Source organism: Sturnira hondurensis, unplaced genomic scaffold (assembly GCF_014824575.4).
Source record: "Sturnira hondurensis isolate 20B ecotype Veracruz unplaced genomic scaffold, ASM1482457v3 Scaffold0015509, whole genome shotgun sequence".
Classification (NCBI taxonomy): Eukaryota; Metazoa; Chordata; class Mammalia; order Chiroptera; family Phyllostomidae; genus Sturnira; species Sturnira hondurensis.
Window position 1 is genome coordinate 2,298,613 of NW_028088140.1, and position 16,738 is coordinate 2,315,350.

Sequence of the window (16,738 nt, forward strand, 5' to 3'; positions counted from 1 at the left end):
TTCTCTCTCTATATAAACAATTTACATATGCATATCTTTTCTTACCTAAATGAAACATTAGAAGCATGTCTTTTAACTACCAAAACCTCAGTAATGTATTTCCTAAGACCAAGGATTTTCACTGACATAAACCACAGTATAACTAACAAAGTCAGGAAATTAAGTACTATTTAACATATTCTTATTATCTACAGTCCATACATGGATTTTGTCAATTACAGCAATTTCCCCAGTCCATGAGGAGAGCCAGAATATGCACTACATTAATTGCTACATATGTTTAGTCTCCTGTGAACGAGAAAGATTTCCTAGGTTATTCTTTATCTTTACTGGCCTTGATATTCTTGAAGATTGCTGGCCTGTTACTTTGGCAGTATGTGGAACAATTTTTCCCTATTACCTTGGATGTTAGATTCAGGGTATATTTTTATAAGAAATCCACAAAATTTATGTTGTACTCTTATCAGTGCATCATATTAGGATGCATGTGAAGTCTGTGTCCCAGTATTGGTGAGATTCACTTTGATCACTTGGTTTAGATGGGTTTTGCTTTGTAAAGTTTGTATATTTCCCCTTTGTAATTAATAAGTAGTTTGTGGGGAGATGCTTTAAGACTATATCAATATCCTCTTAAACTATCACACACTAACTTGTAGCATCCTTTAATGATTTTCCAACTCATCATTATTTTTATAATTTACTAATTAGAAATTATATTAGTAATTAAATTATTTAATGAACTAACATTAAATTTCTTTTTTTAAGATTTTATTTATTTATTTTTAGAGAGAGGGAAAGGGAAGGAGAGAGGGAGAGAACCATCAGTGCGTGGTTGCCTCCTGCACACCCCCAACTGGGGACCTGGCCTACAACCCAGATATGAGCCCTGACTGGAAATCGAACTGGTGCCCCTTTGGTTTACAGCCCTCATTCAATTCATTGAGCTACACCGGCCAGGGCAAATTTCTTAATTTACTATTATAAAATAAAACTTTCCCTTTTCCTCCATTTATCTCTTATTCATTTACTTATTTATATCCGTGTAGATGTATAGATTATTTTACTCAGGTTGTAATCCACAGTTACCATTATTTGTTTGGGCTCATATAGTTCCATATTTGTCTAGTACAAGCTCTTAAAGCTGACCTTCTGATCCATGTCCATTGTTCTTTGAGTACTTCCTTGCTTCTGGAATTACAAAATGTTCCAAGGTGTACTGTCCCTGCCTCAGCCCTGGAATTGGCCTTTCCCCGCCAAGAAGCTCTGATTCCTGTTAGTGGAGAATGACATTCAGAAACCAAGATCTGGGGACTATGCTCATTGCTACTGGTGCGTTGAAGAACAGAATTAATAAATAAAATATAAACAGAAATCTCAGTGAGCAGAACTAAGAAATTAGATCTAAATAGATCTAGCTATATAGACAAAGATACAAAGATAACTATGATAACTCCAGCACCACTCTAACGCTGCAGAATACATTTGAGTTCTGCATCTTTCCATGTTTGTAACTCTCCCTCCACACAAAAACTTGGCTCCTATTAGTCTCCATATATTCTTATTCAAGCCTAGAATACACAAACAGCAGAACTGTAGGGTGATAATCATTAACCCACACCTCTGCAAACAGCAATCCTACTAACCAGAGTTCAGGATTCAGTTTTACTCCCTTGTCAGACTTGGTTTTATTCTTAACTTAATTTTGAAATTAGGTTAGGGCATGCCTTTTGTACCACTGGTGTGGTCCTGACTCCTAAAGCCTGGCCTTCCTGGTGTCTTCGGCTGCATGCCTGTGGTGCTCAGCCAGATTTTCCCACTCTGCCTCAGCTAGAGACACAGGGACATCCAGCCCTGCAAGGTCACTGGGGTCACCGTTGTGCCTCCAGCCCAGGATTAAGCCATCTCTGCTAGACTTCACAGACTCTCAACGTGCATATATGTCACTGGTCTGTCAAAATTACAACCCTCCTGCAGACTTCTGTGGCTGCTTACCCCACTCAGCAAAAGCTTCTCAGGAATCCTGCCACGCAAATTTCCACTCCATCACTGCCAGAACTGGACCTCTGAGGCCTCAGTGCAGCCAGGCTGTCCCTCTGCTTAGGCTCCACCTTTCTGCTGTAGAGCAGGTCCAGTGCCCTAGGAGGGAAGCCCAGGAGAGGAGGGCTCACCTTGTGTTTCCCTTCTTGAAATGATCACAGCTTTGCACTCTGTTGATCGGTACCTGAGAACTACTGTCTCATACATTGTTTTCTTTTACAGTTGACTCTACTGGGGGGCAAATTCGGCTATCTGTTACTCTGTCATGACTGGAGGCAAGCCTGCCTTATTCTTTTTAGCAGCTACATGTACTCTATTGTGTACCTTAATTTACTGAACCAGTCTACCCTACTCAGGTTGTATACAGCGCTTTTACAAATGATGCTGTGATGTATGCGCCATTTCTGACATGTGCAAATGTATCACAATGATAAATTCCCAAAAGAATTACTGATGAATCAAAGAATACGCATTTTAGAATTTACTAAAAAGGTCTGTGTTCACAATACAGTATCTTTCACAACTTTATAAATTTGGATTATCTCTCTCTCAAGCATTTTTATTCCATATTCAAGAGAGTCCTAATAATCCAATCAAGTCCATATAGAAATTCTTGAAGTTTTCAATCATGTCCGAAGTCCCTCTCCATATTTCCTACTCTCATTAGGCCCTGCTTTCGAAGCCACTGACCAGAAATCATCTCAGCTTTCTAGTTTGATGGCACCGTGATTCCATACTTTCTGTTCCATTTCCAGGCTCAGGCTAGTCTTTGGGTCACGAAAGGAAACACTGCCTGCCTTCTTCAGGGAAAAATAAACAAGGCAATCTGCTAAGGGACTCTATGAGAAGGAGTTCCTTATAAATATTTTTAAGATGAGAAAAATAAAATGCAATCCCCAGGCATACACATCTATAAACCAAGACAGAAGAGAGTTACACAATAAAAGAAAAAGGTATTCTAATTTTAACTAGATAAATTTTAATACCCTACCTTCTAGTTTGAAAATTAGTTTATACTATCCTAGCACAGTATAACAGTATAATTAAGCGACGGCCCAAACTTTAAATCCCTTTGCCCTGAGTGAGGGACTAATGAAGCATGTTCTCCTACTGGCTGGCGTTAATCATCTTGCTAGCTCGAGCATGGTCGAAAACAAGCTGTAGGAGCTTAAAAAGAATCTTTGGTAATGACAATCTGGAGAAATTTAATTTAACTTATTCAAATTCCACATCTCTGTGAAGACTGAGAATGGTAACGTCACAAAATTTTACTGAGTTGTCGGCTAAGTACCTTTCAGCATTGTTTTATTTCATCCTCACAACAAGGCAGGTGGACGTCATTATTCCTCTTTCACAAAGGAGAAAACGAGTCCTGGTGAGGTTAAGTAACTTGTCCAAGGTCACACAGACGGAAAGTAGAGCTCCATTTTAAACCCAATTCTATCAGACTCCAAAGGTTGGTCACTTATCTATATAACGCAGGGCTCCTGAGAAAGGATTTATGGATTTATGGGGATTTATGGATTATCTATCTACACTAGAACTACTGGGAAACTTAAAATGCGTATTTCTAGTAGGTTTCATTCTTTGGGGTGAGACCCAGGAATCTGAATTTTTCACCACTTTCTCAGTTAAATCACATACACATAGAAATTTGAGAATTACTGCACTCGGCTACTCCTCTCAGTGAGCACACTGGATCACTTTAGCATCTGGGAGCAGTTTTTAAAGCTGTAACAGTACGAGAAACTTCAACAAAAGCTACTTACTACACAGGTTGCCATCAAGACACATACTGAAAAAAAGAATCTCTGGCAAACGTTTAGTATGGTTTCACTGTGAGGAAATAACTTAAAAACTCCAATTTTAATTCCCTTCTATTCAGTCAGAAAAAGGAGAAATGAACGTGCTTTTTACAATCATGTATTCTACAAACATCCACACACATTAAATAGGGACTGAGTCAACAACAGGGTAAACTTTGAGGATAAAAAAAGAACTTCAATGTTAACATTTTATAGTTTTAAATGTAAACTTCTAAATTGCAGCTCAGGTTCTATGAGAAAATACTTCTAAGCTCTTCTAATGTTTTGTGTAAACTCGAGTGTGGCCCTCTGGGAAAGATATTGATGAATCTAATGAAAAAAGATAATGGCTCCAGAGTCAGACTCCAAACCAGGCTTAGTCAGGCTCTGCTGCTCATTTGCCACATAACTTCCGGAAAGTTACTGAACTTTCAGTTTCTGCATCCATAAAAAAGGAATGTCAATACTTCATGGGTATTGTTTTTTCCCATCACCTCTCAACCTGCGCTGTGAAACCCAAAAGCCCACCAGGCTATCAAGAATAAATTCATTATGCAAAATACAGTATAGGGATTATAGTCAGTTAATACTGTAATATTATGTATGGTGTCAGGTGGGCACTAGATGTATGAGAGTGATCACTTTGTAAGGTACATAAATTGCTAATTACTATGTTGTACACCTGAAACTAATATAATGTTCTATATGAGCTCTAATTCTTTAAAAAAGGTTAAAAAAAGAAAGCCATCAAGCTTCATGTTCTTTTCTCTCTAATCATGACTGGGTGTTTAGCCTAAGCCCCTCTGGTCACCAATCATCACGTGCTCTCATGCCTCTGAGGCCCTAGAGAGCCCCCAGGCTGAACCTGACACCCACGCCCTCTCTCCTTCCCAACAGTTACCACTGGACGAGAGGAGCACCCATTAGACGATCACCCTTATATCCACATCTTCCTGTGGGAGTCCCTCCTTGTCCTTAAGTACTTAAACCTTGACCCTGCTTGAGGACACCGAGTTTGCTGAAACCCTTTCAAGAAACACTCATTTTCTCTTTCACACTTCATCTGCTTTCGGACAAACTTTTTCTCCATTCCCAATTCTGGTATTAGTTCATTCAAAAGATATCTCACCCCTTGGACAGGTAGACCCTTGTGGGCGGGGGAGGGGAAGTGCTAAGTAACAAAGTAGGCAAAATCTGTAAATGGAAGCTTATATGCAAGTGAGAAGAGGGAAACAAACACAACATGAAAGATAAAGCAGGAAGTAATAATGAGAATTTTGTGTGGGGGCAGACTACTTCAAACGGAGTGACCAGTAGCATTTTTAAGTGGAGGCATGAAGGACAAGAAAGAGCCAGACAAACAAAGAGGTGAAGAACATTTCAGACTGAGGGGGCACAGGACCCCTCTCAGTACTTTTCTCCCATGCTTCCCTTGCAGCCCATTCTGTGGTCACAGCCTAGGTGTCACCGGCAGAACCTGAGGACTTCCCACATCACCAAATAAAACTCACCATCCTCTGCCAACTTGCTTCCTTAGGGCTCACTTGTTTAGTGGCTTCCACTTCATCCAGAGGTCAACTGCACTGACCTATGTCCCCCATAAGGCTCTTTTCACCAACTTTTTAACTATTCAATTTATAATTCCCCTCTTACACGTATACACAATCCTTCTCCCTCCGTCCTCCAGGCTAGCCTGGCAAACTCCCAATCACTCTGCTTTCTCTGAGACTATCTCTGTGCCAGTGAGAACTGTCAGACACAACCCCTAGAGTGGGAACACCGTAAACGCATGATCACTAACTTCACATGCATCTCCCACGCAGCCCAGCAGCACTGAGCTCTGCAGTAGTTCCCTCCACCACTGTCTCTAACAGCTTTCTGATAGCTCCTCCTCTCTTCAACATTTCTCCCCTACCCCAGCCTGTGGCTTTTGTGATACCCTACTATAATGGCTTTCCTTCCCAGCTTTCTGACTATTCCTTCTTAGTTTCTCTTGGTATTTCCTCTTCTGATTTAAAGATTGGAGATCTTTAGGACTCAGATACGGGCCCTCTGCCCTCATTGTTCTAAGTTCTTCTCAGGTGGTCTATTCCCATGACTTGAAATACTGTCCTATGCTAGTAACCCCCAAATTTCTCTCTGTCCCAGACCACTTCCTAACTTTGAAGATCAGCATCCTACTTTGAACCACCATCACCTCCTGCTGATATTACTGTAATTTCTTGATTTCTCTACTGATAGTTTCGTCTCCCACGGTAGCCATAGTAATCTTTTTGAGGTATAAATAAGACCATGCCATTTCCTTACTTAAAACCCTGCAGCAACTACCCATATCTTTCAGAAAAATATACTAAAATACGGCCTCTTGGTTTCCAATGGCTGCCATAACAAATTACCAAAAACTTGCAGACTTAAAACAGAAATTTACTCTCTGACAGTTGTAGAGACAGGAAGTCTACAACCAAGGTGTTGGGTAATGACACACTCCCTCTAAAGACTCTAGAAGGGATTTCATTCCTTGACTCTTCCAGCTTCTGGTGCCTTCAGCCACTCCTTGGCTTATGGCTCAATCACTCCAATTCTCTGCCTCTGGCTTCACCTGGCTTTCTCTTAGCCACTTTGTCCATATCTTACAAGAATATGCATCATTAAATGTATCACCAAGGTAATTCTAGACAATTTATTCTCAAGATCCTCAATTACATTTGCAAAGACCTGTATTTACAAATACTGTCACACTGACACGTTCAGGGGATTAGGACATGGGCATGTCTTTTGGAGGGTCACCATTTAACCCACTATAACCTCCTTGCCTCCAAGGCCTTCCCCAGGCTGCCTCTGCTTCCCCCTGCAATTTCATTCCCCAAAGCTCTCTTTCTGCATGTACATGCTCTACCCGTCCTGGCTGCCTTTTACTTCGTTGCTTGAGGATGAGCTCTTTCCCATCCTTTTTACATATGCTATTCTTTACACATATTATTCTCTCTCTAGTCTGTCTACCTAACTCCTCCTTCAAGTCTTGAATTAAATCCAACTTCCACAAAGAAGTGTTCTTTGACCCCATAAACTTAAGTGTGTTGGCACAGTAACCATTCCTCAAAGCACCTTGTTTCTTTTCTTCACAGCATTCAATTAATTTCCCGTTTCAAGTTGCCCCCACTTAAAATTTGTGTGTTTTTTTGTCCTTATCTGTCTCTATCACTAGACTAGGAATTCTTCATACCATTTCTGGCACACCTGTTTGTTGACTTCCGTTTGTACACACAAGCACAGGATAGCATCTGGCACACGTTAGCAATCATTACATAAAGGACTACTGAATAAAGAGTATTTCCTACTCCCTTTTTGAACAGGATTACGCTCTGCAAATAAAAAGGGTTGGGAGGGTAACCAGACCACTGAGGACACTGCAGGCCTGCAGCAGACATCTCTCTCAGGCCAGCCTGAGAAAGTGGTCAAAGTGGACGGAAAATAGAAAGTAGTACCTGATTATTAGCAAATTGTATGGCTTTCTCTACTCTTCAGTCCTGCCATGAACAAACTATAGAGCTCAGGAACTCATTCACCTTTTATAATAATCTCTACCTCCTGTTCAAAAGGATTAATTGAAGTTTTTCCGAATTTCAGGAAAAATTCCCAATACAAACTGATTTCCCCCAGCAGCCTAATACTAAGGTGGAAGATTCACATTATATCTAACTTTCTTATTCTACTGAATTACAAAATGACTCAAATATTAATAACAAATGTTGCTGGCCTGTTCTGAAGTCTAGTATGCACACATGAACATAGAAAAGAAAATCTTTCCTAAGACACCTGGAATTCTCCAGCCTCTCTCTTACCCTGAAGTTTTTTTTAAATTGAAATATAGTTCACATACTACAAATTCCCCCTTCTCAAGTGTACCATTCAGTGTTTTGCCGGATCTGTATCATAGCTGTTGCTAAAATGTCACTAATTCCAGAACATTCTCATCACCACCACACCTCCACCCCCCAAAAAACGTCCTTCTCAGCAGTCATTTGCTGTTCCTCTCTCCCCCAGGCTCTGAGAACCACTAATGTACTGTCTCTATAGATTTTGCAGTTTGTTTTTTTATATTCATTAAACAGACACATGAAATGATTCGTACAAGATTGCCATAGCCAGGAAGAAAGGCTTTAACGCACATTCATAGCAACTTTTTAAATAGTAAGAAAAGCCAAAGATCAGTGACAATATGTTTAGCTCAAGTACACATATCTTAAATGTGGCTATAGGATGCCTGATCTAAAAAACAGAGTCCTCAGACTACTAATTCTCAGGCAGTGTGTCAGGCTGGGGGAAGGCAGGTGTGCAGGGTGTTAGGCAGGAATCACTAAAGAGGAAGTGAGATGCTACAGGGGGTCCAGGAGTTGCACTCACGGTCAGTGATGCAGATAGAAGGTTGAAAGAGTGTGAGGCCGCAGGATTTATAGGACAGACATTTTTTTTTTCAGCCCAGGATATTGTGAAATTAGTGCTAATGTGTCCAGGTACCCACTTGCTTTCCTTTATAGTGCTCTCAGTGGGTCCCAGAGATCCTTTATGAATCTGGGGGATTTGAAATTTGTTTGGGTACTTAATGCAAAACAGTGTTAACGTCACTTCAGAATACTTGCTGGTTAATGACACCTTGCAAAATAATATAGAAAACTTGACTTTTCTATATTCTACTGTCCGCATTCTCAAATAGGTTAAAGAATTAAAAGCTTAATTTACTTGTTACTATCAATAAATATATACACAGAAAAAGTGATCCTATAGATTAAAATAATCAGAATCCGTTTGCAAAATAATTAGGCACACGTTTTATTTGTTGTCTTAATTAGTATTGCAAATACCATTAACGAAAGGAAAACATGATGGAAATCGCTCATCACACAGAAGAAAATTCATCATTCAAAAGAGATTAATCCAAACCTCAACATTCTTTGTGCTTATTTTAAAATATTATTAAAACAGCAATTCAAAAAGACAAGTCAAAACTAAGCATTTTGTCATTTCAAACTGAGATCATAAATCAACTAGGACTATACAATTAAAAATTACCTTTTGTTTTCAACTTAGAAAGTCTGATTTGCCAACATACAATGAATACAAATTTTCTTTTACAAACAAGTTATTTTGAGTTATAGAGATCCTGCAGATGACTAGTGTATCTTTTTTTTTTTTTTTTTTAGAAAAATGACCTTTAAAATGCCTATTTACTTAGCTAGTCAAACTTGGATACTAGATAATACAGTGACTGACGATTTTAGGTTGACATGCCTTTTTTACCAAATATTTTACTAAAACTGTTATCATGTAAATTAACTTAAAAGGTTAACTCTTAATTGTCCATCACAAAAGAGCACTTTGGTACCAATAAATTAGAAGTAAGGCATCTAAATATATTTAGTTTGCAGTGTTATAGTGTGTTTTTGGAATTAAGTTGGAAATGCCTATGAATGAAAATATTAACGTCTAATTCATCTCTTACCTACAGTATTGTGAGGAATGAACAGCCTAATTGTTCCAAGTATTTATATAAATAAAGCATTAGCCTTAAATTTCTTCCAAAAAGATTAATGGGTCACACCATGAAATTCAGAACAAAAGTAAATACTTACTAGGCTAGAATTACATACTACTTTACTTTTCAATGTTCCCTTTCCCTCCTGACATGAATAGCAAGGTACTAGAATAAAAATAATTCCAGTAAGTACTTTAAGAATATGTCACTTTTAGTTCTCCCATTTGATAGGGGGCTAAGTAGAACAAAAAATAATAAATAAAAAAGAGCTAATTTAATAATTTAAAAAAGGCAGACTGAGCAAGGGGAGAGGGTGGCTTTAGGTAAGTATCTGTGGTTAGTCATCCCTTTTTTAAAATGCATACACTGTTCTAAACCCTCCTTAAATTACAGCCAGGCCCATGCACCTTGCACATGGAATCTGGACAATTCTTTAATAAACTGAAAGGCTGCCAGATAACTTACAGAAAGTTAATAACACATTTTCAGTTTAAGAAGCAAAAAAGAAACAAACTAATCAAGATACTGAGCAATTTTACATTTTGAAATGGCCATCCCAAAGTTGCTACTTACTAGGTCATTAAGAAGACACTGAAAACAACTTTTCATGAGTACTGTGAACTAATTCTCGGTGGAGCATGCATTTTTCAGATACTTAGACCAAAGTGAACTAATTGAGATTTAATCCTAAATTTAGCCTGTAATTTCTGGCTATAACATTGGAATATAACCAGTAGTAATACTTTTGATTAAGTATGTTTACTTTTCAAATTATTTAGTTTGGAAAATATTTATATCCTTAGCCCAAAAGATTACTTACAGTGTTTGAAAGATTAAAGATAAAAATAAAAATTGGTTCAACAACTGCCAAATGAAATTAATACAAACACTGACCACAACAACTTTACACTCAGTTAAAAATAAACCACTGAATGGTGAGCTCAGCTCACTTAAGTATTAAAACCATTTCTCTTTTCCAGCTTTGTAACTGGACCAAACGTTGCTCAACAACATTACCTATGTTAAGAGTGAAGAGATACAAAGTGTTGTAAAGATTGCACAGTAACTGACCTTGATATGGGTGTAATGTATAATCATAACATTTCAGAACTGGAGGGGAACTGCAAGAGCTAATCAGGCACCCACATGCTACAGATGAGGAAACTGAGGCCCAAAGTGAGTCATTTGGTCAAAGGAGTTGACCAAAGTCACATTCCTGGGCTGAGCCATTCATTCACTCCATCCTTTTCCTACTTCCTGAAAGCTGCCTAAATGCTAGGCTCAGTGGTGGGTGCTGAACACAGGCTGGAAGGCAGCACTCACCAATGCAGAGACGGGTCTTTTTCCTAGTCTTCTTAAAATAAATCCTGAAATGCCCTAATCACCAAGAACTCCCAGAAGAGTTACTTGGCCTTTGTAAAACCAGGCCCACTTTCAGTTTCACACATTTCAGTAAACAGTTGGTTTAACTTCAGAGAGGCCTCAATTGTATTTACTTTAAGTAATTAAGCATTAACAAAGGGAAGGAAATACAGTCTCCTGAATGGATCCTTTTCTAATACATTCATAACCTAAGGAAGTGCAATGAGAAAATGCTCTAATACACAGAAAGCTTCACAGACAAGACAGGTTATGAAATAAAAGCAATTAGAGGTATCAGTATAGATCACTAAGTCCAACAGTTCAAGTTTACAAAGTGTGGAATCCAAAGACCACCCCATTTCATTCAGATGTGAGTATATAGTTTTAAGACGTCTAAATGTTAAAAAGACCTCCGAATTCACATTCAAACTGATGCCCTCTTCTAATTAGATACATATCTAAACCAGGCCTTTCTCCTTACAATAAACTTTCTTTGATTTCCATTTGATTTTTTAAAAAATTAGAATAAAAAAATTTAAAAAACCTTAAAATATGCTGGCTAAAGAAATTCAAATTCTATGTACAATCAAGAGAGTTACAGCTCAAACTGCACATTTATGAGTTCTGTTAAACAATGAGATGTGCAGTGAACTTACCCACCAGCATGAATTATCTTATTTTACTTATCGACTTTTACATTCTTTAATATCAAGTCTGACACTTAAATATTTTGGGTGTATCTCAGTTCACAGTCAACTTCTCTAAGAAGAAACCGTACTGACAGAGCTCTGAAATAAAATGACCCATAAGTAAGGCACTTTCAACTACTCAACAGCAGCTCTCAGTGCATCGGTTTGTGTTCTACCCCAAAAACGAATCACAGATCCTGCGGAGCTCTCACAGATGAATGCTGGGCGACTTCTGATAAAATACAATCTTCACTGAGGCTCTTTGACTTTCCTGAATATATATGGTCAGCTCAGGACCAAAGTGCTGTTGTGCTCTTTTAGTTCTCAAACTTCCAGATTTGATTTTTATCTAAAGCATCACAAGTTCTCATTTGAACATCAGCTCGGCCCTCAGGTGTCCTATAAGCACTAAGACACAGTCCTGAGAATGGATGAAAAATGGTTCCATCTTCTTTAAAATGCCAAATAATGTTTGTTGGCACAGGGAACCCATCTTTTGGACAATTTTGCATTCCTACGTGATTTTTTTGCTCAGGAACCTCCGCACATAACTCTGTCACAGAATTAAACCTGATTTCTTTGTTTGAAGTATATTCAAAGAACTGATTGCCTCCTTGACCATGGCATCCAAATAGCGAAAGGTTAGCACCTGTGGGGTTGTTGTCAGGAGAATTATAATCTAAACATTCAGAAGAGATGCCCATACTGCGAATAGCACCATGCCAGCCTGGCCTATCCTCTGGAACATGTAAATTCGAAAACACATTTTTCAAATACCAGTCAAAGGTCTTGCACTTCAGCCGTTCTCGTAGTAACCTTCTTTCAGAAATATCACCATAAGCTTCTTTCCTTGCTGGAGGGTTTCGATTGTAGAAATGCTCTTTGTACTCATCCATCCACACTTCTGCTGCCCGAGCAGTGTTCTGCAGGAAATTGGGCCGAGCATAAGGAGCCCGCTTAGGGAATACGTGGCCCACATGGGAACACGGGTGGATCTCCAGTTTACCTCCACACTGCCACACCCTGAACGACAGTTCCAGGTTTTCACCTCCCCACACTTCCATTCCAGTGTCGTATGTTCCAAGGTACTCAAAATATTTCTTGCTGACAGCAAACAGTCCTCCAGCCATGGTAGGTGATCTGATTGGGTCAATTCTCGATTTCCGCCTGTCCCTTTCATGCTTGGGAACAGAGTGCCACTGGAACGTTAAACGCCAGTCAAACCCGCCAATCATGGGTTCCCCGGTCTGCATGTAGAATTCAAAAGTATTCCAATCAATGGTATCTATAACAGGACAAATAATTACTGTTTCATCCTCACCGATCCTTTCCAAAAGTGGCTCCAGCCAACCAGAATTACACTCACAGTGACAATCCAGGAAAGTGAGAACATCCCCAGTAGCAAACGTGGCCCCAATCAGGCGGGCTCTAACCAGCCCCTCCCGCTTATTTGTTCTAATTAAGCGGACTCTATCCAGATTGCTGACGTAAGTCTCAAGTTGTGTCTTCAAATAAACTCTGTCACTCAAGTCATCAACCAAGATGATCTCCTTCAGAAGGACTGCAGGAGAAGTTTCTAAAACACTGTGGATGGTGCGGAGCAAGGTCGACCACGCTTCATTATAGAAAGCAATGATAACAGAGGTGGTGGGAAGTCGCCTATAGTTAAAAGTCTTGGATTTACACTCGTACATTCTTTTATCCTCTATGTGGCGGTGCAGGGAAATTTTGTCACTGAGGTAAATATTAATGGCATATCTCTCAATGAGTTCTTCTTGCTGCTTCAGTTCAGCCTCGTTGAGCTGGAGTTTGCTGGCTTTCCCCCACTCCCCAGGTGCATGGGAATCCGCGGGGGGCTTCTTATACAGAGGTTGGGACAAATCCTCTGCCTTTTTCTCGGGGTCTGTGAGCTGCCCTGGCCCCCGCTCCCAGGCAAGGCCAGTTCCCGAGGAGGCATGGAAAGTGGAGACCGAGAGTTCCACCAGGACATAGGCCACAGTTAAAAGCGCCAGCAGCAGGCAGCTTTTGCCTGCCCAGGTCCACCTCACAGCCATTCGGATCCTCACGACTAGGGCGCAGACGCGGCCACCAGAGTCACCACGCGGGGGAAGAACTGCGGGATCCGACACTTGAGTCCCCGACTCAGGTAGGAGCGACCTTCCCAGCCCGTCCCTCCTTTCCTGCAGGCCCACGGCTCCTTTCTCGCCACAGAGGTTTCCCAGGGGTCACCTTAAACCTCTCAGCCATCCGCCTCCGGCGCAGCCCCAGCTCCTCTCGCCCCACTTCCTCCTGCACGTCTCTCAACTTTTCACAAACTCTCTCACCGACACCCCACCCTCCCGAAGACAAAGCCCTCCCCTTCCCACTCGCTCCTCCTGGTGGTGAGTTTGCGAAACTCTCCAGCCAGGCCCCAGCCCGCAGGCGACAGTGCCGGCAGATGGGCTGGGAACTATGCTGACAGAGGCTCCAGGCTCGGGCCTCGGGGGCTCAGACCTCACCGATGCATGGGGCTCCGCGAGTGCCCCGGCGCCCCACCTACAGGTCCTCAGTGGTTCTCCCAAGGGCCCGGCGTGGACACAGGCAATGTTACCGACCAGCTGAGCATTTGCCCCATCACAAGAAAAAAAAAAATAAAACTTACCAAGTTGTTTGCCATTGGGACTAAAACCCACGGAGGTTATTGCAGCTTTATGGCCCTTAAAGTAACGCTCCAGAACAGGATCCTCCTGGGAAGGAAAGTTACCAGGTTTTGAAAGCAGGTGCAGACTTCGAATTCAGGGGGTCGGGGTCCCTTCCCACGGGGCGCGGCCTGGGAACCGCCACAGACGCAGTGATCCGCTGACAGGACGCCCCGCACAAGCGTACGAGGGCAGCCCTAGAGGGAGGCGCAGGGTGCCCGCTTCCCTGGACAGCCCGCTAAATCCTCCTTTCGCGCTTCCCAGAATCCAGCGCCCTGGAGAAACCACGGGGGGGGGNGGGTGTTTGGGGGGGGGGGGGGCGGGGGGGGAAGGGCTTTGAAATGCAGATTCCTAGGCCCCACCCATCGGCTCGCAGTCAGCGGGCCCAGGCTCAGGCACTTTTTAAAATATTCCCAGGTGATTCTGACGCAGACGCTCTACGGAAAACCCTCCGAGAATTCTGGGAGCCATGTGACTGTAGGGCCTTGGTCTCCAACTTTGAGACGCAGGGAGCAGCGCCCGGGAGCCGGGCCAGGGCTGGGCACCCCCGACACCCCTGTGAGATGCGGGAGCCCGGGCCGGGGGCTCGGAGCTAGGGGTTCTGGACTCGGCAGTGCACACCTGCCTCCACTTCCCACCAGGTGTGGGCGTGGCCCAGACCTGGGCCCGAAGCCGAGGCACCGGCTCTGGAGAGTGGCTCCCCAGCCAGTCCTTACCGGGGCAGAGGCCATGGGGGGATCGGTGAGCGCCCGGTTCCTGCCGGTGGGGGAAACTGGGGAAAGGAAGGGGATGGGGTGGGATGGGGGACCGTGTGGCGCCCGGAACCGTCTGCCCGCAGCCGTGGCGCCTCCCGGTCACTACAACAACGGCGGCCCAGTCAAATCCCGTGCTCCAGGCGTGGCCAGCGGAGCCCCGAGGCTCCTCTGGTGCTGGGGCGAGCCCTGCGTCCTCCAGCCCGCCGGTGGGGTGCCGGTGCATCTGGCGCCACCACCTACTGAGGCCGAAGTTTAATAACACTCTCGCTCCTTTAGGCTTGATGCCCAGAGGGAGGATAGTGGCCAGGAGGCAGGAATGAGACCCACGGGATGGCAAGGGTAGTGAGTCTGTGATCGATGCAATCAGAGCTCTATTACTCGTTAAAGAGACAGCGCCTGGGAAGTTGAAGCGGGTGCTGGAGAGCTTATTGAGACGGGGGAAGCAAATTTGCTCTGAGGTGGGGCAGCTTGCTAGATATTAATGTACGTAGAGGAACTCAGCCTCTGGATAACAGATTTGAATTTATTTAAGTACTATTTTTTACACTCTGAGGATATAAATATAGATAATGGGTAAATGGAATGAATGAGTGAACATTGGGCATCCACTTAATGTGTTTTTGTTCTTATTCTAATCTGCTCTTTGTGTGTTTCAGAACAGCCAGTTTATGCAGCAGCATATCTAAAGTCTTTAGGAAGACTTAGAAATAAACATTTTATTTGTTTTACATGAACTACTAAGTCAGTAACTACAGCCGTCTCTATAGCAGCCTTTCTTACACATAATATCACTCGAGTGCAGCAGCAATATAAAGGCGATAGTGTTATAAAATGTAACCAACGCTTACAAATTATAAACTCGATGATTAGGTATTTTATGTAAAATTGTTGAAGATCACAGAGACAGCTCTTCCAAGTCCATATCCTTTTGTATCCTGCCTCAAAACATGAACGACTCAGTTGAAAATTATGTATAGAATAAGAATTCTTGCCCGTGTAAGACGGCATAATAGATCACAGCTGGAAAAATACATGTTCTGTGCAAAAATGAAAGGTATACTACGCACCTTAATTAGTTTCTATAACTCTTGTCTAGTGATAGAATTTAGTTTTAGAGAACACTGTTGTTGGTGATTAGGCAGTATACCTGCAGTATTAGTGTAATGCGAGCATATGTTTGTTGAATATTTGCCCTCTGGCTCTGAGGGATACAAAGGTGACCGAGATATTTTCTCTGTCCTGAAGAACTCAACAGTCTAGGTTTCTGTTTGAAATGATAAAGTTCTGGAAATAGATAATGGTGGCGATTGCAAAACATCGTGAAGGTACTTAATGGCAGTGAACTGTACACTTAAAAAGAGTTAAAATGGTAAATTTTGTTATATATCTTTGATGACAATAAAAATAATTCTAGAAAATGAGGAATAACCAAGACCTCCGAGTGTCTCACAGCCAAGATATGTCTAATGTTGGGCACAAGAGAGTAGGAGGGGAAAAAAAAAACAGTTGGAGATGACGCTCAAAAGGAAACAAAATATTGTGTACAGATTGTTCTATGTACAAAAGCATAGAAACTTCCAATCATCAAAAAAACATAGGTTTTTAGTTAATAGGAAAAAATCACTTATTGTCCCATCACCTGAAAGTTGACTTTTTAAAAATTTATTATCTACTTATCTTATGCTCACTACATGCCAGGGACTCTTCTAAGTACCTGACAAAGTCTGACATTTAATCCTCATAAGAATCTTATACAGAGATGATGTTGTTGCCATTTCCATTTTACAGGTGAGGAAATTGATATGCAGAGACATTGAGTTACTTTGTCGAGTGCACAGCTAGCAAATGGCAGAGCTTTGGATTTCAGTGGATGACTCCA

General features: G+C 41.8%; 2 protein-coding genes across 4 annotated transcripts in view; both read right to left on the bottom strand.

Moving 5' to 3' along the window:
* Positions 1 to 15,165, bottom strand: part of POC1B (POC1 centriolar protein B) — a 108,347-nt gene extending 93,182 nt beyond the window's left edge. Inside the window, exons 1-2 of one of the 3 annotated variants that reach the window (XM_037064646.1) lie at positions 14,821 to 15,165; positions 14,068 to 14,152 (exon numbers count right to left, since the gene is read on the bottom strand). In XM_037064646.1, the coding sequence (XP_036920541.1) occupies positions 14,068 to 14,152; positions 14,821 to 14,835 (100 nt within the window). In that variant the 5' untranslated portion in view covers positions 14,836 to 15,165. Of the gene's footprint in view, positions 1 to 1,992; positions 2,071 to 2,168; positions 2,189 to 14,067; positions 14,153 to 14,820 lie in introns of those variants that run through there. The other 2 variants (XM_037064647.1, XM_037064648.1) reach the window with 2 other exon arrangements.
* Positions 8,653 to 13,800, bottom strand: GALNT4 (polypeptide N-acetylgalactosaminyltransferase 4). The gene has a single exon (XM_037064645.1). It carries the CDS (start codon positions 13,478 to 13,480, stop codon positions 11,744 to 11,746), a length of 1,737 nt encoding a protein of 578 aa, XP_036920540.1. The 5' UTR covers positions 13,481 to 13,800; the 3' UTR covers positions 8,653 to 11,743.
* Positions 15,166 to 16,738: the final 1,573 nt, after the last annotated feature.